The sequence below is a fragment of the Limanda limanda genome, chromosome 11, assembly GCF_963576545.1.
Source record: "Limanda limanda chromosome 11, fLimLim1.1, whole genome shotgun sequence".
NCBI lineage: Eukaryota > Metazoa > Chordata > Actinopteri > Pleuronectiformes > Pleuronectidae > Limanda > Limanda limanda.
Window position 1 is genome coordinate 28,679,864 of NC_083646.1, and position 25,686 is coordinate 28,705,549.

The 25,686-nt window shown below is 41.5% G+C and overlaps 1 protein-coding gene across 2 annotated transcripts in view; it reads left to right on the forward strand.

Annotated features, from left to right (window-relative positions):
- Positions 1-998: 998 nt before the first annotated feature.
- Positions 999-25,686, forward strand: part of LOC133013571 (low-density lipoprotein receptor class A domain-containing protein 4-like) — a 50,409-nt gene continuing 25,721 nt past the window's right edge. The window contains exons 1-2 of one of the 2 annotated variants that reach the window (XM_061080552.1): positions 1,339-1,403; positions 8,124-8,184. Coding sequence is in view for 1 of the 2 variants with exons in the window: in XM_061080551.1 (XP_060936534.1) it covers positions 1,310-1,403 (94 nt within the window). In the remaining variant the exon portion in view is untranslated. Of the gene's footprint in view, positions 1,404-8,123; positions 8,185-25,686 lie in introns of both variants that reach the window. The other variant, XM_061080551.1, reaches the window with a different exon arrangement.

The window sequence follows — 25,686 nt, forward strand, 5'->3', positions numbered from 1 at the left end:
ACCAATTCAACGAACTGTCAACATTAGCTTCAGCCCGACTCAAAGTGCTCTCCCCCACAACAGACCGATCACCCCCACCCCTTCCCTGCTCTCCCCTTTATTGTCAACCAGGCCCTCCGCTGAACTTCTTTAGGGAGGTCTACCCCCCCCAACCCAATCATCTGGGTCCACCGCCTTAAAAACACACACACATACACACACACACACACACACGCACTCCCTGTCCCCATCCGATACTAGTTGTATGTAGCGTACATTTATGTGCTTTCGGTGAAAAATGAGGGGCTAAGGATAATTTGGACCTGCAGGGAATGAGGTTTTACTTACTTGAACAGTTTTTCTTTAGAAATGAAGTGCTCCCATGTTTCCTGCCGGGCACTAAAAAATATCAATCTGACATTTAATTTATGAGCTGATGGCGTTTTTAAAACTCATCTTAGAATATTTGTGTGCTCCAAACAAAGGCCCATGACGTAACTTTGAAACAGACGCAACACTTTAATATATATGAATGGTCTGGTAGCACAATAGCCCTTAGGTATCCTATCTAAGGAATCTGAAATCTTATCCAATTAATGCATTCTGCAGCTGATGCATGCAGGAGGCAAAACAATTATATTAATTTGATCTGACCAGAAGCTAGTGTGATACAATTCAAGGATTTCAAATTTGCACCATAAAACCTGTTTTTTTCTTATTGTCAGCATTAAGTTTGGTGCAGCCAGATGATTTGTTGTTAAACTGAACCTGACTCTGGTGTCTTGTTAAGCCAGTCTTTCCCTGGTCTATACTTTCAGGGAGGTGTTTGAAGTATATGACTTTTTAGTTTGTTTTTGACGAGTTGGGGTCAGAGTTGTGTTATTTCTGACTGTTATTGAAGGCAGCACCTCTCTTCCTCCCAATGTGGTCCTCCTCAGCAGCCCTGTGATTGGCCGCAGTAGCTGTCTGTCAGCTGCGCCTGGCGGTGGTTGAACCCGCGGTGTGTGCTGTAGTGGACCGAGGATAGCTGCTCGTAGAGCGGAATAAGGAAAAGAAAATCCAACACTGTGCGTTAGACACCGAGCAGTGGCTCGTCCCCATAGCACTTGCCAATTCTCTGGCTCCGCCGCTCCCTGAGGAATATGGCGTGAGGAAAACCATGGAAACTAAATGCAAAACTATCGGGAGTTACTCGTAGTGGCGGACTCTGCTGCCACTGCCTTGAAGTTTTTGTGTGTGAGCGTGAGTGTGTGGCTTTTCCCCCTGTCGAGGGGCCCCAACGGGGGCGGCGGCTCTCTCCCCGGAGAGGTTTCACTGTCTGCCCAGCTCCATGCAAAACCTAACGGCCCCAGGCGGCCCCGGAAACTCCAATGTCACCTGCTCCTGCAACTGCACTGCTTCTCAGCCACAGGAAATGGAAATATGTAAGTAACATTACTTTTGCTTGTCCTGACCTTTAAAACCTGCTGAGAGATTGTAGTGTCTAATCCCTTTTACGTGCACTCCTCCAGTGTAGTAACGGAAGGACGTTCAGATCAGACTAAGCATTCACACAAGACAATGCATACATTCGCTATCAGCCGTTCCCATTAGCAAGTCAATTATTTATAGTGCTCCTGTGAATCATGTGTAGGGCTATCATGTTATGTCCACGCTGTCGTGCAGAAATTTGTATCTTATCTTTATATTACATCAGTTAAAATGTGTCATTCATATAGCAGTACCGAAGTTCAGACTTATAGTTATACCTTTTACCATGTATGACATGCAGGAGAGCCCCTCCAAATTTTTTTTTAACTCTTACTTTTTCGAGACATTTTCTGCTATAGGAGTTGTTTTTAACAAGTGCAGATTTAGTCCTGTTGGGCCATGCTTTAAAGGATCACCACAGAGGGTTATATAGTTGGCACAGAAAGAAAACATAGGAATGGTGTGTCTGTCTGTCTGTCTTGTGAGCGAACCAGAGAGAAACTTTCAGCTCCAACCCTAATGCTGGAGCCAGCCAGATCCCCTGGAGACATTTCCAGTTCATGACCGAGTCAGACCTTTCAGAGAGCAGGCAAACAGGTAGACCCCTGACAGACATACTGTACATGTGTGCATCTAATGTAGCTGATTTGCAGACAAACTTATGAAGACAAATTAACTGGCACATAGTAGTAATTCATAACAACGAGCAGATTCCCAGCAAGCCAGAGAGAAGCACAGACAGAGATATGAACAGTGGTGCAACCAGACAGATATGTTGACATGCAGACAAACAGATACGCTACATACCTAAGGACAGAGTTACGTATTTTCCAATGGGGCAGAGGCCATGCCTGGGCAATGTGAGGTGAATGCAGGATATTATATTTAGATTTGGCAGAAGAGTGTGGTTGCACTGACTCCTCGTTGTTACCAAGAAGTGTTTGTGTGTGGCTATGTGCGTGTGTGGGTTTGTCTGGCAGATGCACCAGTGTTTCACCATTCGTTTTCTGTGGTGTCATGGTATTGCTAGCCTGGAAAAAACACACCTAATCAGGCACGAACCAGTGCCAGCCACACAGAAATAGGCCGTTTTCAGACATGATCTCCGGGTAAAATCTGGAGAATTTGCTTCAGACTTTACCCAGAGTCTGCCTTTCACACATGTGCAACGCAGCAGGTTTTCTGCACAGACATGTTTACAACAACAAAAACTGGAGGAGCCGGGTGCAGCAGGAAGAGGCAGGGAGTGGCGTATTAACTCTGCTTTGTAGATCATGTCATCATGTTTACAGCACCCCCACACCATAGTCAGCTCTTATCACCCCAACAGGGCTCCAGACTAACTTTTTGGCTTAGGAGCACCGTGCTCCTAACCCAGAAAAATTGGGAGCACCAGCAAAAATCTAGGCGCACCACTATAAAACGTTGGGCAAACCAAGTAATACTACTATTGATCAATGTTAACAACCTGGAATAACATGTTTGAACAGATTATAAAAGGTAAGGCATGACCTTGCTTAGATAAAGGCCTACATTGATAGGTGGAAAATAATTGCACGGTATTTTAGGTGGTTTAGATGGTAGGGGAAGTAGGACAAATCACACCATTTGTTTTAACCAAATTCTTTATTACTCAGACTGCTCTTGTACCTGCAGTCAACTGTTGAAAAATAAATAACAAGAATATTATAACATTAAGAAACCATGGTGACACTCACAGATCAGGATTGATTTTGACATTAATAGCTATAAATATAATCAGTTTTACGGTCATGATCAGTAGAACAACATATTACTATCTCCTACATGTGCCATAGTGTTACAACACTATATATATAATGTCCTTTCTTAATAACTTAACATCATACATAAGAATGGCCTCACAGATCAGGATTAATTTTGACATTAATAGCTAAAAATATAATCAGTTTTACAGTCATGATCAGTAGAACAACATATTACTATCTACCAGAGGTGGGACCAAGTCATTTTTTTGCAAGTCCCAAGTAAGTTTCAAGTCTTTGCCCTCAAGTCCCGAGTCAAGTCCCAAGTCAAGACAGGCAAGTCCCGAGTCAAGTCCAAAGTCAAGACTGACAAGTCTCAAGTCAAGTCCAAGTCCTGCAGTTTGAGTTTCGAGTCCTTTCAAGTCCTTTTGATCACAGAGTAATAATATGTTTACACAGATCATCTATGCTTTTAAAATCTGTATTTATTTATTAAAACAAGTGCAATTGAAATTGCACTTGCGGGAGCCGCTCCTATGCAGTGCAAAAAAGGACAACGGCTCATAAATCCAATCCAAAAACAGTTATTTTTAATTAAAGGAGATCTTTACAAATTTAAGTGCAATGACATTAAACATGTCAAACATTTAACATTTAACATGTCAACACAACATTTAAGAACTTTTGGGAGGACATGTCAAGACATGAACCACATGACAGCTAAAATAAAAAGTTAAAATGCCGCTGTCCCACTGTATATTTAAACTTTTGGTTAAACTTTGGTCCACCTTTAGAGCACTAGTCTACAAACATCTTGTTGAGTTTGATGAGCAGCTGATTTTCAAGGTGAGAAGAACTCATCCGGGTTCACTTTGCAGTGAACAGCATCCAGCACAGCTGAAGAGTCACCCGCAGGCGGCCGAGACAGGTAGGCCAGTAGGCTATTGAGTTTCAGGCAGTGTTGTGCATGAACAAGTTCAAAAGAACGCGTTCATTGAACACGTTCATTTTTATGAGAACGTTGAACTAAACGCAACTTAATGACAAATAATGAATTTGAACGGTAAACACGTTCATATTATCTGAGGTCAAGCTGAAACGTTACGTTATGTTTTCCGTCTCCTGAGGAGAGACGCTGTCTAAAACAAATGCTTGCACCATGTCGTTGTGATCGTTGTTGTGTTTATTTGAAATGAAATGCAGTCTTACAGGGCAAAATACCGTCTGAAAGTTGCAATTCCGTTTTTCAACTTTTTTTTGTTGAGGGGGGGGGGGGGCTCTTGCATAGAGCGCCAAATATGCTAGGGCCGCCCCTGTGTAGCGCAGTGATTCTCTGTATGGTGCACCCCCCCACAGGTGCGGCGCGGAGGCATAACAGGCGCGCGACCGGGAGGAGGAAATGCGAGGCGGATCTAATATTAAAGCCGAACTAATGTTTTGACGTCCGCATCTCTTTAACGGCGGAGCAGTAAACAAATCGCTCTTTCGCCGTAGCCAGGGGTCTGCAACCCGCGGCTCTGCAGCCCCTCCGCAGTGGATCCCTGTGCAGTGTTGTGCATGTCGCGCATATTTTTCGCGAACAGTGAACTTTACGATCAGTTTTCATATGTTGAATGTGCACGTTAGGGAACGTCATCCACTCTATGCAGCAGCTACCACTGCGGTGAGAATTGCCTTGCCTTTCGTTATTTTACACCCCTGACGCACACATACACAATGAAAGATACCGAGCGTTCCTTAATAACTTACTTTTTAATCTTTGGGTTTTGGGGAAAGGAGCAAGTCTTATCAAGTCAAAAGGCTCAAGTCCAAGTGAAGTCACAAGTCATTGATGCCCAAGTCCAAGTCGAGTTGCAAGTCTCTTTACATTTTGTCAAGTCGAGTCTAAAGTCATCAAATTCATGACTCGAGTCTGACTCGAGTCCAAGTCATGTGACTCGAGTCCACACCTCTGCTATCTACTACATGTGCCATAGTGTTACAACACTATATATATAATGTCCTTTAAGTTTCTTACTTACTCAACATCATACATGTACATAAGAAAAAACAACAACGTTAACAGTCAGCTCATTAGACAGGGCAGGGACGGCTGAACTCCGGTCTCCTGGCTCTACGGCCGGCTCTGATCCACTTCCTTACAGAAGGAAGTGGATCAAAGTCCTCCAGTGAAGGACCATCCGCAGATATTGTGCGCTTCATCTTGTCCCTGACAGGTTCACGAAAACTTATGGCCAATCATACACACGCTTACTAACTGTGCTTGTTGCTTATCCTATCTGCTCCTTGATTCGCGAATCATGATCAGCTGACTCCAGGATGCATAACGTCATGGGAATTATGGATCGGTGCGCTGCTAGCGCTGCCAGCGATAGCGCTTCCGGGTTCTGTGTAAGCGGGCGAGTGACAGCAACTATCATTCTATCGCTTGTGTCAGAGTAGTTTATTTGATCGCTTGTTTCTGTCAGGGGACTAGTTTTCGCCAGCGGGGCGTGGATCTTATTATTTCTAGCGCTCATACCAGCTTATGACTTGGCGCACGCGTGCGACCGTGATTTCAAATCAAGGCGCACGCGTGCGACCGTGATTTCAAATCAAGGCGCACGCGTGCGACCGTGATTTCAAATCAAGTCGCACGGCCAAAATTCCAGTCGCATATGCGACCAGATCAGTCGCAGTCACGAGCCCTGCCCCAAACTCTCATGACATCTTCCTCTGTGTCTTCTACGTGTGTGTCAATGCTTTTTTACCCGGAGATTTTTTTTAGTTTTTGCATTTTTGCATTTGTCACACGATAGAAGCGTCATCAACTCATGCACTCGGTCGCTGCAAATCCAGCAGGGGATAGCTGCTGTGTTCACACATCCACTTCTGCTGGATTTCTAGGGACTTTATACTAGGAGACCTGGTGAATAAAGTCCGTAGAAACTATGGAAAGTTTCACTCGGACATTTGTGCTCACACGTGCACCTCCTCAGAAGAAAATACGGAGGGTCTGCTGAGTCCAGTGCATGACTGAAAGTGGCCGCTGGGAGCTAGATGGATTTGACGGTTCTTGACCTCTCAGTCCCGTTGTTGTCATGTCATCAATCCCGGAACCTCACCCAGACCCGGGTCTCTCCGGGTCCCCTTCCCCGTAGACTGAGGGTCCGTGTGCGGACATTCAGCCGAGCTCCGCAGCTAGCCGCCGCAGCTAGCGGAGGCTAGCTCGAAAGCTAGCCTCTTCGGACCCGGACAAAGCCGGGTCTGGTGGAGGGGCTCCGGGAGTGAGAACGTGACAACGGCTGGACTGAGAGGTCGAGAACCGTCAGATCGAGCTAGCTCTCAGCGGCTAGCTGCTCTCTCAGCGGGGCTGAAGAGTACAGCAGCGCATATTTTCAAGTGTAACCATTGAACGATCCCGTTTAACTGCCACAAGAGTTGTTCATCTTGTAATAAAGATCTCATGAGGAAACACGCTGTGTTTTTTCTATTTTCACTGCATTTTAACAGCCCATAAATAGTGAATTTTAATATAAAAATATTAATGATTAATCGAAAATTCGTCATTAACTCTCCCGACGATCGATGAAGACAATTTAATCGAATGCCCATCCCTACAACTAAGAGAGTGTATGGTGGTGAGTTTGCCACAGCCAGGAATCAAACCTTAGCTTACGCACTGGGATTCACATTTAGGGAAGTGAATGGCAGAGATCTTTTATAAGTGTTCCTCTCAAGCTGTTGCTGAACTTGCATTCGTTGTGTAGTGAATTTATCTTGTACTGTGGGTGTGGTATGATAAAGTGCTGAGGTCGAACACCACAGCTTTATACAAATGTGTTGATTATCCATTAGAAAGCAATCCATGAACAGGGCTGGTAATTTTTCTTTAAACATCCATAGTCCATAGCGCCAGGTCACGTCATTGGTTACCTGGTTGTATCTGTTGGATCTCCTGTCCTGACAATGTTTTGAATCAATTAAGTTCTCACCCGGCTGTGGGGAAATTAAAGTGCTTTGAAGAAAACCATGTTGGTAAAGTATGTTTGATTTTCTTACTTAAACTCAAGTCCATTCTCAATAGAATCAGTCACTTTCAAATCATACTCAGCTCAAACTATGAAATAATTTCCAAAATATGTCTCCTCATAGAAAACAATACATCTCAATCCTCTATATGCACACGTAGTGGAAATGCAGTATACATGGCTTTCCTCTTTGATCCATGTGTCAGAGACTTGAGTGGCTGTCTGTGTCTATGTATATGTAACAGTTAAAGGGACCAGCCAGACAGACGGATGTAAACAACCTGATCTGTAATCCTGTGTAAGAGTGGTGTTAGTCTGTAGGTGGCAGCAGGGTCATCTGTCAACTACCCCGGGCAAAACACACACGGCACTTGTTGACTCTTGGACACACATACACAGTAATGTTGATGGTTTTCAATGTAGTGAGTCTCCGGTTCCCGGATTTTAGTGTGTCCCTGGGAAATTCGATGGGCCCCAATCAAATAAGTTTGATGTTGGTATAGTTTGATATGGTTATAATGAACGGATATGTTCTCATATATGTTCAAATTTTATTTGAACTTAAATGATCAATAAGACTGCTGATTTTAACCCAAACAAATTCTACAAAATAAACTGTCACCAAAATAACATCAACATGTTCTAGTCTGAACATCAACTAAATCAAATGTGATAAGTGATAAAAAAAATGCAATGAGTCAATCATTGTGAAACTTTTAGCACAAAAATTAAACTTAAATCAAAACAAAAATACAACTGTAATAGTCTGCTGGCCACCAATAACTTTCATGTTTTTCTTCAGTGGCATTTTTACATTTTCCTTCTTCTGCTTACTCGAAACTAGAAAAAATAGTATCGTACAGTACCTATGCATTGTCTGAGCATATTTAAATATTTTTTATCACAGCCACCGGAGTATGATTTCTTTATTTCATTACAGCACGTCCCCTAGAAGTTAAACATCTTCGACATAAGTGAACACAGCATCAAGCACTGGAAACGTGAGTTTATTTACTACTATGAAGTTTGTAAATGGTTTTGGTTTTGTATTTATATAGCGCTTTTATAGTCTTGATGACCACTCAAAGCGCTTTACAGTACAGTTTTACATTCACCCATTCACTCACACATTCATACAGTGCATCTATTTACAGCACTTTGTTATTCTATGGGGGGCCATTCAGGGTTCAGCATCTTGCCCAAGGACACTTCGGCATGCAGATGGGTCAGACTGGGGATCGAACTGCCGACCTTCAGGTTGGAGGACGACCACTCTACCCCTCAGCCAAAGCCGCCCTTTGTGTCATTAATTGTTGAAATAAAATATGTGCTGAGTTTGTTGTTCACAAAGAGGCGCATACGTAGGGCGCATGGATAGTGTGTTTACTGCGTCCTTTCAGATTTTAATGCGTCAGGGAAGCAGTGGGCATACCTATCAACATCACTGTATCTAGATATATGCCTGCAAGCGTTTATCAGATGGAGAATTGGCTACGGAGTTTGCCTTTCACACATGCACAACACAGCGGGGGTTCTCTGCACTGACACGTTCACAACAGTATTATTCAGGCGAGAAGTGGTGCAGCCGAGTACAGCAGGCAGAGACAGGAAGTGACGTATTATCACTAAAATCTCTATTGACATCTTCATCTGTGTCTTCTATGTGTTTATTTTGACTATTTGTTTTGTTTTCTTTTTGCATCTGTTGCGCTTAAGAAGCCACGCACCCGCTCGTGATGAATCCAGCGCGGATCCCCTGCTGTGTTAACACATCATATTCTCCTGAAATGTCTACAGACATTATACTAGAAGGCCAGGCGGAGAAAGTCCGGAGAGACTGCAGAGCATGTCCGAAAGCAGCTATATAGACCCACACACACACAGGGACACTTAGGAACAGTCAATATTTACCCTTCAGTCTCAAGCCAGACAACCAATCCAATCTCCCACTAAGCTCTTTGTTGTTTGTCTGGGATTGTTTTTAATAAAACTCACAGTTGCAATTAAAACTTTAAGGGCCTTGGGGAGTGGATGTGAAGTCCTTCTAAACAGAATTTGTCATCACTGCTCCAGTAATTACTTTAAAAGGGAAAGTGTTAGTTTCTCTCGAGCTGCTTCCAGACATAAACTGGACTCCGCAGGAGAGGTGTATGTGTGAACGCAAAGGTCCGAGTGAGATGCTCTGCTGTTTCTGCGGACTTTATCAGCCTGGCCTCCAAGTATAAAGACCGTAGAAATCCAAGAGAAGTCAATCGTGAACCCAAATGTAGAGGACACTGACGATGTTGAGAGTGGTGTATGGGTGCTGTAAACAAAATCACATGATCTACATGGGAGAGTTAATACGTCATTTCCTCCCTCTGTCTGCTGCACCCGGCTGCTCACCTGTCGCCTGAATAATATGGAGGACTTGCCCCTGTGCAGAGAACCTCCCGCTGCGTCCTGCATGTGTGAAAGGCAAACTCTGGATAAATTCCTTAGCCAATTCTTTGGATTATACCCAGAGGTCATGTCTTGAAATGACTTCAGTGGAGTATTATTTAGTCAGCCACCTCTCATTAGCTTAGGGGTTTCACTAGTGAACAGTGGTGCTCGACTCATAGAGGTTAAGACAGAGCTTCTTGTTTTATTCAAGGAAGTGATATCAGATGGGTCCCCACGCCCCATTTCTAAACTGTGGAGCTGACCTGCCGATGCGCTCTGCTGGCCAAGGTGACTTACACACACTTTGGAAGGAATTCTTTATTCTGGTTCAGGGCCTTATATTGTTATAACACACAGATAACACCCCCTTAAGATAAAATAAATAAAATGTACCTCGTATTGATCACAGTAAAGGAAATTTGAAATCGACCCAGCAGCACAGGAAGTAGCAGCACAAGGGGGAAATGTATTAAGAATAAAAAGAGAATAAATAATATTATATATTAATGAGATTCGATATATATATAGATCAATATATACTGTATGTCTGTGTGTTGTCACGCTCCCAGGCTGCACACACACAGACAGGTCCCGGGGCTCCGCCCCTTGCCCTGCTCACTCGCTCAGAAAGACTCAGTGAGTTCAGAGCTCGTTCACGTGAAGCAGCGGCTCACTGACTAACCGGCTGCTTCTTAACAGTGAAAACACAGAGTTCCTCTGGTCACAGCTGCTCAGAGCCGCAGCTTTTATAGCAGAGCAGAAGCTGCAGGTGGTTTGTAGCGAGCTTCAGTTTCTGTGTCCGTCTCCAGTCTGACCTGCTCTCACGTTTGGTTTTAATGTTTCTTCCACTAAAATATGCGTCACATCCTATTACGTATACGGCCCGGCCCTTTTCCCTGCAGGTGGCTAATCTAGAGCTTCTGACCCCGGCCTTGGTAGGCTAACAATGGATGAATCCAAAAAAGGAAAAGTCTCGGGGGAAAATAGAGAATTTAATTCTGCGTGGACTGATACATTTGCTTTCACTGCCAACGATGCTGGCTGACCTGTGTGTTTGATTTGTCATTTCCATAATAAGCACACAGCATTTGCGAAAAAAAGTACAAAGCTGGAGATGAGAGAAAAAGAGCGATTTCGGAACTGCTGCAGAAAGCTGAGCAGGGCAAATATGCTTTCAAGAAGTGCACCAAGTAGGGCTGCTCAATTAATCGAAATATAATCGTGATTACGATTATTGGGTCAAACGATCTCCAAACTGCTATAATCGAGTTGAAACGATTATTTGGCTTTTTTTTTTAAAATTCAGTCCCTCCCCCGGAGCATTCAACGCGGCCCCGCTGACTGGCACTCGCTCTCAAGCAGCTGTGAAGTGAAGGAGGCGAGTTGTGTGTGTGGGGACCGGCGGTGTTTAAAAAACAGCGCAAGTGGAAAACGGCAGAGGGAGGGCAGCCCCGTCTGATCGACTCTTCGAATCCGACGAGCAGCACCACACAGTGTAGTGGCCGCGCGGCGCGCAGCGTCTGCTCTACAGCGCGCAGCCGCCCGGCTGCTCACACCGGACCCGCGCGGGTCAGGTCATGATTCTCCGCTTGTTGTTATATGGAACCCGTTCAATGTCGGGGTTCGGGGGTAAATGATGATGGTCCTCATAGCCCACCCCTCTCTTTCTCTCTCTCTGTGTGCTTGTAGTGGGGGGGCAGATGGGGACATTTAATATTGAGAGGAAATTTCAAAGTTCTCAGTTACAAAGTGTTTTTATGGAGAGTGTTAAGGGTTTGAATAACCGGGCACCGATATCCTGCATAGTTTCACGGAGGAATAAGACACGCAGCCGTAATCGGTGTTTACCGGAACCGGAAGTGACTGGTACTTCCGGTTAGTCATTTAAAAAAAATAAGGGCACAAATTAATAATCGTTTGAATATTCGTGATTTCGTTTTTGTCCAAAATAATCGTGATTATGATTTTTTCCATAATCGAGCAGCCCTAGCACCAAGTCTGTAAACTCAACTACTACTGCTAGTTTTGTGGCCTCTCATGAGATAGTAAGGCGTGGAAAGCCGTTCACAGATGGAGAATACATGAAAGAATTGTTCATTAAAATATCAGAGCATCTATTTTTGGACTTAAAAAACAAACGTGAAATTCAGAAAATTAGAGATATGTCTCTCTCTGCAAAGACCGTCAAGGACAGGGCCATCAAAATGGCAACAAACATCACCAGACAGCAAATTGAGGACATCAATTCAGCTTACTTCAGCATACTCAATAGCCTGTGATGAGTCAAGTGATGTAAATCATATTGAACAGACAGCGCTGTTATGCAGATATGTGAACTCTGATGTGCCTCAGGAAGAAATCATTGAGTTGATACCGCTTAAAGGCCAAACACGGGGGGAGGACATTTGTGAGGCTGTTGTGATTTTTTTAAAAGCCAAAGAAATAAAAAACACTCACATGGTGTCAGTGGCTACTGATGGGGCACCTAGTATGAGAGGACCACATAAGGGCTTTGTGACTTTACTTCAGAAGTCGCTAGATAGAAAGCTGCTGACGTTTCACTGCATCTTGCACCAAGAAGCACTGTGCGCACAAACATTTCCCCCCGAATGTATGGAGATTATGAACCTTGCTATTAACATAGTGAACAAAATAATGGCAGAAGGGTTAAACCACCGACAATTCTTTTCATTGTTAGATGAAGTCGACAGCGCATATTCGGATCTACTGATGCATAACAAAGTCCGGTGGCTGTCCAGGGCAGACGTGCTGAAACGGTTTGCTGCTTGTCTGGACCATATGAAAGCCTGCCTGGAAAGCAAAGGCCTCACCTATCCAAAACTGGAAGATCTAGATTGGCTGGAAAAGTTGCACTTATGCATAGTAAATGTAAACTGCATTTGGGGAAAGATTCAGCGAGTTCAGAAAGGAAAAAAAAACATTATCCTTCCCTGTTACACACCTGGACATCGACCCATCCCTGCTGAACATGTCCGCATTCACAGGAGTACCGAGCCAACCAGATCTTGAAATTGAACTGGCCGACATAGCTGATAAAGACTTATGGGTGTCCAAGTTCAAAAGCCTGACAGCTGATCTCGGCTGATAACAGATGACAGCCTGCAGTCCTTTGTGAAGAACAAAGTCACATCTTATAGCCCTGATATAGAGAAGATCTGCAGTGATGTTCAGGCACAGAAATCACATTAAACAGGTGAGAACACTATCATTTAAAAGGCTATTATTTAGCTAAAAAATATTTATTTTAGACGCTGATTAGTGGTGAGGGAAAAAATCGATTCTGTTCAGTATCGCGATATTTTGCGCACGCTATTATATGGATACAGTAGCACAAAGTATTGCAATATTTATTTAATTTTTTTAATACTTTATTTACAATTTTTGCAATATTTCATTATGTATGTGATGTGACAGCCCCTGGCTGGCAAAGCATGACAAGGAGAGTTTCAGAGTTTAAAAGATACCTGAGCATTCCAGGCACTAGTGTGTCTGCTGAAAGGGTGTTCTCCACTGCAGGAGATATAGTAACGGCCCACAGGAGCACTTTAACATCTGATCATGTTGACCAACTCCTTTTTCTGAACAAAAATGGCAATATTCCCAAATTAATTTAACATTTTGGTTCATGACCTTGCAGCCAACTGGACTGGACTCTAGCAGAACACATTTTTATTTATTTTTCTCAATTTGATTGAAGCTCTGAGTTACTCTTAATTATATGATTATTCTCAGGTTTATGTTACTCTATTATGTCTGCTTTATGTTACTGTATTATATTTAAATAATTTTAAGCTATGTGCTGGGAGCTCAGCGTTCATGTGAGAGGTCTCCTTTTCAGAAAATAATTAGAAAGGTCCTGTGTCCTGAATGTTCAAGGACAAAGTTTTTGCACTACCCTTTCTTAGTTTTTGCACTTCAGTTAAAGTGTAGAAGACAATGTTGTTCACAGAATTAAATGTGACATTTGAAGTGAGTTGAGCAGTCTTATTTTCTTTTATTTTTTGTAATGCCTTTGAATTATATGTGGGACATGAATCGCAATATATCACAGAATCCAATCCCAATACCTGCTGTATCGCAATATGTTAAGAATCGCAATAATATTGAATCATGGCCCAAATATCGCAATACTATCGAATCGTCACATTTCTGCCAATTCACACCCCTAGCGCTGATGTAGTTGTTTAGCTATTTTGATTTGAAACTCTATACATATTCTTTATAACATATATATTTATATATATATAAAGCACCTTCATCATTCATATAATTATGGTGAGGTAATGTGTGAGAAGGACAGATGGTACGCGATTTATTGCATTTGAAGCCAAGAAGTGACATGTGAAGTAAACACAACCAATTACTAATCAACATTTCTGCCGGAGTGAAAAACATTCGGCTAACGAACTTAAACAGGAAGAATAATAGGGTCTGCTCAGATACTTCTTTGATACACAGGAACCTTTAACCAGCAAACATTTTGAAATACAACAATTGTTTACCCGTCCTGGGATAAATGAACAAGTTCCTTTTTGTGTACAGAAAAAGTTAGAATACCAAAATGTTGTGTGAAAAAATTAAAACGAACATAAAACATACTTAATTAAAAAAAAATTTGGACAGGAGAACAAGACTATGTTTTACAAAGGAAGGAGCAGATTTGATCATTGGCTTATTATGAGTAATCATCAAATATGATTAATAATAATAATACTATTAATAATTAAATGTAATAATGATGGGGCACAACGCTGGTATTAGGGACCAATAACTAAACTGTAAATAAATAAAATAAATATGCAAATTAATGGTTATAAAATGAACAGTGAAGGTTTAAGTCCGAGCACTGCCTGTCACATTCCAGCTGTTTTGCACACATATGCATGAATAATCACAAATGCTAGTTATTTATTTATAAATATAATTTATTAAACATAGTAACATTAATTCAAATCAATAATACTATCTCAACAAGAGTCCAATGTACTAAAGACACTACCAACACCAACAACTACACCGCGTTCCACATTATTATGCAGATTACACTTTGCTCAGATTTTCCTAAATAGTAATGCACAGCCAGTCATTATATTTTTCAAGTCATCAACTGTTAGAGTATAATTCAAATTTTATTGAACAAACCTCCCAATGATAACAGTATTTTTTTTTTAAATAAAAAACTCAAAATGCAGTGTTCCAAATTATTATGCAGTCTCTGAGTTTCTGAGTTTCAAGATATTTTATAGGTTGTAAAGAACTAAAAATTGTCATTTGTTGAATTTGCAGCATTAAGAGGTCATATTTACTGAAATCAAAAAAAGGTTTTAATCAAAAACATCTTAACAGGTCAAGTTACATGTCAACATAGGACCCCTTCTTTGATATCACCTTCACAATTCTTGCATCCATTGAACTTGTGAGTTCTTTGATAGTCTCTGCTTTAATGTCTTTGCAGGATGCCATAATAGCCTCCCAGAGCACCTGCTTGGATGTGAACTGCCTTCCACCCACATAGATATTTTGCTTGATGATGCTCCAAAGGTTCTCAATAGGGTTAAGGTCAGGGGAAGATGGGGGCCACACCATGAGTTTCTCTCCTTTTATGCAAATAGCAGCCAATGCCCCAGAGGTATTCTTTGCAGCATAAGATGGTGCATTGTCATGCATGAATATGATTTTGCTTTGGAAGGCACGGTTCTTCTTTTTGTACCACGGAAGAAAGTGGTCAGTCAGAAACTCTACGTACTTTGCCGGGGTCATTTTCACACCGTCAGGGACCCTGAAGGGGCCGACCAGCTCTCTCCCCATGATTCCGGCCCAAAACATGACTCTGCCACCTCCTTGTTGACGTCTCAGCCTTGTTGGGACATGGTGGCCATTCACCAACCATCCTTTACTCCATCCATCAGGACCATCAAGGGTTGCACGGCACTTATCCGTAAACAAAACAGTTTGGAACTTAGTCTTTATGTAGTCCTGAGCCCACTGCAACCTTTTTTGCTTGTGAGCTTGGTTTAGAGGAACGAATAACAGGTTTAAGGACACTTGCAAACCTCTTGAGCATCCTTCATCTTGAAGTTTGCAAGACTCCAGAGGCACCAGCGGCTTCAAACACCTGTTTGCTGCTATTCAATGGCATTTTAGTGGCAGCCCTCCTAACCCTACGCATTTGTTTGGCAGAAATCTTCCTTATTTTGCCTTTGTCTGAACTAACCCGCTTGTGCTGTGAATCAGTGACAAATTTCTTCACCGTCCGATGATCACGCGCAATTCTTTTGGAAATATCCAATGTTGTGATACCTTGACCAAGGAATTGCACTATTTGCTGCTTTTCAGCAGCAGAGAGATCCTTTTTCTTCCCTATTTTGCCTGAAACATGTAGCTTGCTTAATAATGTGCAGGGTTTCCCCCAGAAAACTTGCTAAGCCTGGTGGTAGGGCTGCTAGAAGGCACCCGCAGGGGGGGGGGGGGGGGGTGTTGAGTCGGATTTTGAGCTGGACACCATTGTTTCTTATACTCTAAACATGTTGCACTTTGTTTAATATGCACACCTAACTTGTTTATTTTGAAAAGGGGTTAAATAGATACTTTGATATCTTTTTGAGTTGCACTGATGACTTAACTTATAAGCCCTCTTTTTTATTTATTTTTATCACGTTGGAGTTGCTAGTTTAAACCTACAGTTTTGCACTTTAATATTTGAGCCTTTGTTTACATTTTGTTTTGTGCTGCATTAACATAGCAGTCAGGCCTCTTATTTCAGAAACAATGAACCGTAGCAGTTTGGTTACCAATAAAAGGTAAGCCTACTACTTCTTTGCTTTCAGCCAACTACTCAAACAGACAAGCAACAAAATAACAAACAAACAAAATACACAGGCAAGTGTCGGCCTACTTTGAAATAAATTAAACACAGAACTTTGTAGGGCTATTTGAGTCCTCCTCATATTTGTGGAAAATGTATGAAATAAGTACCCTATTTTTAAATAAATAAAACCAAATAGCTGCAGCCTAATCGTGTAACGGACTAGGTTTATGTTTATGTTTGGTTTTGACTTATGTTCAGTAAAACACTGTGTTGAAGGAGCGTTCTGATGTCTGACGGTCAGTGAAGGTGACGTATGTTCAGTAAAACACTGTGTTGAAGGAGCGTTCTGATGTCCGAGGGTCAGTGAATGGGTCTGGGTGGGACATGTGACTGTTTGGACCAATATGATGGTTGCTTGGGGATCGGGGCCATGTCTCTGATCGGGGCTCAATGAGGAAGTGAAGTGTTGTTGATGTGCGCGAGTGACTGATTTTTTTTTTTTTTTTAAATAAAAAAAACAATCGACGCTTAGCCTGGCGGTGGGGGGGGGGAAGCCTGGCGGCCCGCCAGGCCTATACAGCACTGGGGGAAACCCTGATGTGGAACATCCTTCTTAAGTAGTTTTCCTTTGATTGGGCTCACCTGGCAAACTAATTATCACAGGTGTCTGAGATTGATTTCAATCATCCAAATAGCCCTGAGAAACAATATCATCCATGAGTTTAATTCAAAAACTAAAAAATGAATGTTTTTAACCCTTATATCCAATTTGCATAATAATGTGGAACGCGGTGTATAATGATTGTGACACACTGCGTGTGTGTGTGGGGGTGGGTGGGTGAGTGAGAGAGAGAGAGAGAGGGGGCCAATAAAGATGGCGTACGAGGTCACACTGGTGACGTCATATCGCCAGATTCAATATGGCAGCGGAAACGCATGATTTAGACAAAGGGAGTTTGAGAACGAAGGACAATGTGACCTAACTCGTGGCTCTAGTCAAGGAATGGCTATTGATGAAAAACGTGGCTTGATCACCCAGTATGTATATAATTGTGATAAATGTATATACGTGTGTATAAATGCGCCTGAATGTGTCTGTAAGAGGGTTACAAGGGAAAGAGAGATAGAAAAGAAAGAAACATGCAATCAGTGATAAGAGGAGATCTACATCACTACCAACGACAATATGCTGTGATTTTAACACGTGGTAACCAGGCTAACCCTGAGGTCCGCCCAGCTTGGTACCGTTCTTCTAACTTGTAAAATACCTGCTATTGCTCTGACGTAGGCATGTCTTACAGTTCACGGGTGTGCTTAAAGCGCGGATTTTAAACACAGCGCAATAACACAGTAAATTCACAGCAACACCAAGACTGAAATTAATAATGATGGATAATCAGAACAACCCTTTCTTACCAATCACAATGCCAGAAAACAAATAACTGCACCAAACACATCAACCATGACATAAATCTTATCAAAAAATGCAGACTGAAATGTCTCTTGTGTGCATATGCAAACCGTCTTACATGCCAAAATATGTCGACCATAATGTTGGAGTCACTTTGAGTATTTTCAAACTTCAGAATAAAAAAGTTTGCTAACATTCTCTGTAGGGATGGGACTTGTAGTGGAAAAGTGTTCCTGTAGTGTCTGTAAACACAACACAGGTTCAAATGTATCTGATCATAAATTCTTCTGTTTTCATCTGCCTCAAGTGACCCGGGTTCATATGAGTCATTGAATGTGTGTGTGTTTCCGAAACTTTCTCTAAAAATCTATTGTTGGAGATTGTGTCTAGACACTGTCTAGTCAAAGTTCCTGTTTCAAATGCTGTATCTTAACTTTCTTTATGATGTTATTGATGCTGTGTAGGGGTGCAACCATTAGTCGACGTTGTCGACAAAAATCGATGACAAAAATAGTCGCCGACGAATTTACTCGTCGATGAATCGTTGGTTACCTCATAGCGCGTGTTTCTCGTGCCGCGCTGCAGAACTAAACAGCGTTTTACCGGAGGTGCTGATGGAAGTACCTGAGGAGTGAGGCATCTCGCTCCCTTCCTATCTCTGAAAGTCGTGCATGTGCAATAGCCACAAAACATGGACCAATGGCGGCGTCCGCTGCCTCGCGCAACACGAAGTAAAAAGTTCTAGAGAACTTCACTCTTAACAGCCCGAAAAAAACTACCTGCAATATCTGTACGGCGGACCTGCTCTCCATTGAAGCAGGACACGTGCATGTGAGGAGGAGGCACGTGTGACTTCGTAACGGAGACGATGCGGACTCGCCTCTGTCAGATGTTATATATAGACGTTTATACCCGTGCGCAGGATTCTAGAATCCATTACAACAATATGGTTTAAACTTTTTTTTAACGAGTTTAAAAGCGAAATGTTATCCTATTGCCTGACAAACGTCTTTTTTTAATCACAATTATTTAGTCCGAAGAAGACTGAAGTTTCGTTTGTTGGTGTTTTTATTAATGTTATTTTCCCTGTCCTTTTTTGTTAACACGAAAAATGGATACTTGATTTTGAATTTATTTTTAGTATCAGTACTTGGCCTGTTCTTGGTTAACAGTAAAAAGGGATACTTAAATTTAAATTAATTTTTTTTATTAGCACTTTGCCTGTCCTTGGTTTTAAATGGACAAAAACTAGATTTTTCTTTGCTTTTGTGTCAACAGTCCCCTTATATGCAGCAAAGTTTATTAAAATAATTTTTTTTTAATCAAGTATCGATCTTTATTGTCTTTATTTTCAGTCATCACATGCCTTGAACAACCTCAAGCTAACTTTAAAAGCTGCTTGCTAAATAATAGCAATTGAGAATTTGTGTCATTCATAATCCGATTAGTCGATTAATCGTTTCAATAATCGGTGACTAATCGACTATCAGAATAGCCCTAATGCTGGGATCAGATGATCTGCCTGTCCACGTGTGCTGTTCATGTTTTTGTGTAAAGTCCCTCTGAGTGTTTTGCGGAACTTGGGGGGCCTTCATAACTGCCATTTCCTGAGAGACTCATTGCACTCTCAAGCAGACAGCCTTGCTGTCAGTTTGATTGTGTCCGGAGCTTCGTTATTAAAGACAGACTAACTGTTTGTTTGATTCACTCATTATTCCTGATGACGATGAAAAATTGCCATAACAGACTTTTCAGGAGTTTTCATGTTCGAATATTCATAACGTTATTGAACAATTATTTGAATATTCATGACCCCCCCCCCCCATGTTTTTTCCCCCACCCATCACCCCCACACACATTAAGGTCAAACACACACACAACAGGACTGATATTTCTCAAAAATAGCTTCATTTAGGAAATACGCCATTTTGTAGTCAAGTTTAACTTTTCACAGTGCATTATGTCATCCGACGGATTTTAACACGTAGCGATTGCAACGCATCACTGCCTGGCTACAGCCTAGACCTTTGAAATAATAATAACATTGGAAAATAATTTTAAAAAGAAATAAACACGGTCTAATGACTTACATCCATCCTTTTAAACGTCAGGCTTCCCGACGCTGGCAGCAGCCTAATTATTTGACAATTGAGTTTTAACTTAGCCTACGCTACTAAAAGTAAAACTATGAGCGAAGTTGACGGGTCATCAGACTGGACACAAATACAGAAGAATAATAACAAAACATGGCTTAATGCCAAATTAGATCATTGTTTTAAACTGACAGTCATGGCAACTTATTAGCGAGATGTAAATGGTAAATGGATTTATATTTATATAGCGCTTTTCTGTTCTGATGATGTCAGACATGGCTTAATGCCAAATTAGATCATTGTTTTAAACTGACAGTCATGGCAACTTATTAGCGAGATGTAAATGGTAAATGAATTTATATTTATATAGCGCTTTTCTGGTCTGATGATGACCACTCAAAGCGCTTTACATTACAGTTTCACATTCACCCATTCACACACACATTCATATAGTTCATCACTTTGTTATTCTATGGGGGGCTATTCAGGGTTCAGCATCTTGCCCAAGGACACTTCGGCATGAGTATGGTTCAGACTGGGGATCGAACCGCATACCTTCAGGTTGGAGGACGACCACTCTACCCCTCAGCCACAGCCGCCCGTAGGCTATAGCTACCTTACAGGCTAGCCTACTGTAGGCTCTGAGAAATGGCTAACAAACATCAGGCTATTTAACAACTGTCTGCATGGATTGCCTGAGCATACACTACCTATAACAGGCCCATCTATGTGTTCTTGTTCATGAAAATCAACATATTCACATGTTCTGGGGTAAGACGTGTGCGCAGTTGATTCACTGTCAGTCCGCAAGATACCGGGAGATGTTGTTCTCATAATGCGCGGGACTAGAACGTTTATTCATTAGCTTGGATTTTTATTCGAATAAATTCTTAATGACGAATATTCAAATATTCATTACCAACCCTAATTCTCTACTATTGTTAGCTAAGATAACCACATTCCATTATGCTGAAAATGTACAGAAGACAGAGGATAAACACACAGTAATGCTTCTAGCAGCAAACCAACTGACCATACAAATGTGTCCTCTTCCACTCTGCTCTCACTTGAACAAATAAACACCCATCACTAGTTATCAGGACCTGATCAATACATGAATGAACTTAGTGTTTGTTTGAATCGCTTCCGAGTTTATTAGGCTGCATTTAAACATCATGAAAATTACTTCACAACATTTTGTGCTTAGTACAACACGAGACGCAATGCTCACAGTCAGGACTCAGTGTTAAAGTGAAGGCAGCGACACGCAGACATGATCTGACACCATCGATTCCTAACCAAACACATGACCGTACATTTTTTCACCTAAATCATCCCAATAAAAGATTACCTATAAACGTGAACCAGTTCATTTTCATCTGCATGAACTGAATTTGGAACTCTTTCTTTTTAAGTGTGAACTGGCTCAACACTGCTTCTACAGAGGGGCTCAGATTCAGATTTCACATTCACATTTGATTGTGTAAAGGTTTTGGTGTTAATTTGATTTAAAAATAAAAAGAAATAAGTTTTATTTAACCTTCCTATATTTGTTAAAAAAAAGAAGAGCAAAAGCTAAGATGTCCCAATTGTTGAGGATGAAGATTATCCTTGAGTTTGATAAATGTTATAAATAACATCATCCTATGTTTGCTTAGAGGCATAGCAAAGAGATAGACAAATATAATAATATAATATATAAACAAATTTAATTATGGTGTGGTATGTTTTAGTTTGATTTTATTTTTCAATCTTAATAACTATCACTTGGAATTGTCATCGATAAAAAAAACAAATGTTAAATGTATATATCCACCCTCTGGCATTTATCTTTCCATTCTTGCAACAAAATATGAAGAAAATTGGAATTTTTCGGGCATTTAGAAATGGTGATTAATCGTGATTAATCAAAGCTACCCTGTGATTAATCTGATTTAAAATGTTAATCGTTTGACAGCCCTAGTTCTTTGTTGTTCACTAACATCTCAACCTGAAGGGGGGGGGGGCATGGTCAATGTTAAGGCCGGCGCATGCTTCTGCGTTTTCACAGGCCCGGAAGCGCAAGAGCCCTGCTTTGCATCAAGCGCAACCCTGGGGGAACTTTAAATGAACACGAGTCCCACAACACAGCTGCGTGAAAAGCCGCAGACGCCGTTGCAGAAGCATGCGCCGGCCTTTAGTTTGTGTGTTGCACCTAAGGCTTAAAAGGATTACTGTATCAAGGTGGCACCGACTGGCCCCCCTTGGCAGTGCCACTGCACTGAGGCACATTACTCTGTGCTGCATTACGTTGTAATCTGCGGGGGAAAACATATGTCTGCAAGAGTGTGTTTGCTTTGCGTGTGTGTGTCTGCTCGTCTCTGTTACTCTTCAAACACAAACGGATAACCACATGTATTTACTAGTTATTAATCGATGTGACGGATCATGACTCAGGATTGCTCCGCTCACTTTAACCCAGATGTTTTTGTGTGTAATGTTACGTCTCATGTTGTGTGAACGTCAGTCTGTAAGTGTCCCTATAACTTGTGATCAGTGACGGTGTTTATTGTTAAAGTGTGAAGTTAATGCAGGTCAGAGGAGTGTGGAGGAAGCAGACTCCGACAGACACTCTGACACAGGACTACCGGACCTTTAATAAACTACTGTCATGGTCCTGAAGCAGTGCTGGTTCTAATTAAGCAGTGGCAGGACATCACTAAAACCAGGGTTTCCTCCAGTGCTCTATAGGCCTGGTGGGCCGCCAAGCTTTTCTCCCCCCACCGCCAGGCTAAGTGTCGCTTTTTTATTTATTTAAAAAAAAAAAAAAATGTTATGCACCAGAAACATGATACCAAAGACGGTGTAGCAGATCCCCCGAAAGATTTATGAGACTTAACTGATGTTCAGGTCGTTTATTGAACCGTCCTTGTCACCGTACACCAGTGTTAATTTTGGCAGCTATTTTTGATTTAGTCTTAGTCTTTAGACGAAAACGCACATTAGTTTTAGTCACATTTAGTCATTTTTATCCTTCTTAGTTTTAGTCTAGTTTTAGTCGACGAAAACTAATTACATTTTAGTCTAGTTTTAGTCACATTTAATAGCCACATTAAACTCCTTATCTTCCCTTCTCAGGTCCAGGGACCCCCTGTGTTGTGTCTACAACTGCATACTAGTCTAGCTTTCAGTACTTAGGTTGTCCATTAGATATCCCTCCTATAGGTCTATAGCAGGGGTCGGCAACCTTTACTATCAAAAGAGCCATTTTGCCCCCTCTTCCCCCAAATAAAATTTGTCTGGAGCCGCAAAACATATTTGATAACAAAGCTGATAAAATTTTATATAAAGTTATACTATACTAATCTGTAGATTATTGCATTTATGAAATTATAGAACAACAATAAAGAAAACTGTTGACATTTTATTTATTTTTACCTGTTACCACAAAGGGAAACACCAAATGCTTATGAAGAGGAGAAGAAAATACACAGGCAAGTGTAGGCCTACTTTGAAATAAATTAAACGCAGAACTACTTAGGGTTATTTGAGTCATCCCCATATTTGTGGGAAATGTATGAAATAAGAAGTACCCTATTTTGAAATAAATAAAAACATAGCTGCAGCCTATATATTTTAGTTGGCGAAATGTGAAAACAAAAAGTGAAAGCAGATCAGACTGGAGTAAGACAGAAACTGAAGCTCGGTAGAAACCAACTGCAGCCTCTGCTCTGATCAAGAAGCTTCGGCGCTGATCTCAGCGCAGCTGAGACCAGAGAAACTCTGTGTTTTCACTGTTTCCGGAGGTTAAGAAGCAGCCAGTGAGTCAGTGACCGGCCTGCTTCACGTGAACTAGCTCTTATCTCACTGCATCTCTCTGAGCGAGTGCACGGCGGCATGGGGCGGAGCTGTGGGACCGGAGCGCTATCTGGGAGCACACACACACACGCACACACACACACACTCGCCGCTCCGGGTACTTCAAGACGGCCTGATACGATTATGTTTTTAAAAACTGTTGTGACTTAGTCAACCGCCAACATTTTCGTTTCGTCTCGTCTCGTTAACGAAAATTAAAATAGATTTCGTCACAGTTTTTATTTTCAAAGATCCGTTTTCGTTTCGTCTTCGTCTCGTCTTAGTCATGGGAAAAGGGGCGTTAACGAATATTTTCCGTTATCGTCAACGAAATTAACACTGCAGTACACCTTAATAAAACTTTAAACAACAGAAACACCGTAAGAAATTGTGCCTCTTCGGCAGCTGCAGCTTCAGTATCTGTGTTCGGATCCAGTCTGACCTGCTCTCGCTTTTTGTTTTAATATTTCGCCAACTAAAATATATATTTTAAAGCTATTGTAGCGTCCCCGCTTCCACAGGACACAGAACTTCTTTGTAGTTTAGTAGCTTTTATTATCCTCTACACAAACATGTGCACTTCTCGCTCTTACTCCGTCACACGCACACATCAACAACACTTCACTTCCTCATTGAGCCCCAATCCCAAAACAACCCCATCCTATTGGTCCAAACAGTCACATGTTCCACCCCGACCCCTTCACTGACCCTCAGACGTGAGAACGCTCCTTCAACACAGTGTTTTGCTGAACATAGGTCAAAACCAAACATAAACATAAACCCAGTCCGTTACACTATTAGGCTGCAGCTATATGGTTTTATTTATTTCAAAATAGGGTACTTCTTATTTCATACATTTTCCACAAATATGGGGAGGACTCAAATACCCCTACAAAGTTCTGTATTTAATTTATTTCAAAGTAGGCCGACACTTGCCTGTGTATTTTGTTTGTTTGTTATCTTGTTGCTTGTCTGTTTGAGTAGCTGGCTGAAAGCAAAGAAGTAGTACGCTTACCTTTTATTGGTAACCTAACTGTTATGGTTCATTGTTTCTGAAATAAGAGGCCTGACTGCTATGTTCACAGCAAACTTGAATTTTTTATAATATTAAGCCATGGTTTAACTGCACTATAGGCTGAGTCCTTGTTTACCTGAAATGTGCACTTTATAATTTTATTTTGTACCGCCCTGTTTGGCAATGTTGTTTTTTAATAAAATAAAACATTTGCAAAAAGCAAGCCAATCCACTTTTCCATGTTGATAAGATATAAGATATAAAAAAATAAATGTAGGGACATTTAGAATAGATAAAAATGTGCGATTAATCGCGATTAAATATTTTAATCATTTGACAGCACTAGTTAATAAGTATTGTTAATAAATGTCTAAAAATAACACATAATTGTCATAATTTCAAAATTCCTTTCAACTTTTAACTTTTTTTTTTTTACAAAAACACGGTAGGCCGTTGGTCGGTCGGCCGCCGGTCGGCTTCTCTAGCAGCCCTACCACCAGGCTTAGCAAGTTTTCTGGGGGAAACCCTGACTAAAACAATGAACATAACTTGCCCACGTCTGTATCGCGATGCATCTAAGAATCAAGAAATTGGAAATTGACTTGTCCGTGGAGGGAAGTCCGAAGCACACACATAATATAAAATAGAAATCTAGGTACATGGATACCCATCATAATTGTTGTCCAAATCTCACACACACACACGGGCGGCTTTGGCTGAGGGGTAGAGAGGTCGTCCTCCAACCTTAAGCTCGGCAGTTCGATCCCCAGTCTTCCCCATCTGCATGTCCTTGGGCAAGATGCTTGCCCCTTATAGAGCAACAAGATGCACTGATGAATGAATGGATGAATGTCAAACTGTACTGTAAAGAGCTTTGAGTAGTCATCAAGAGTA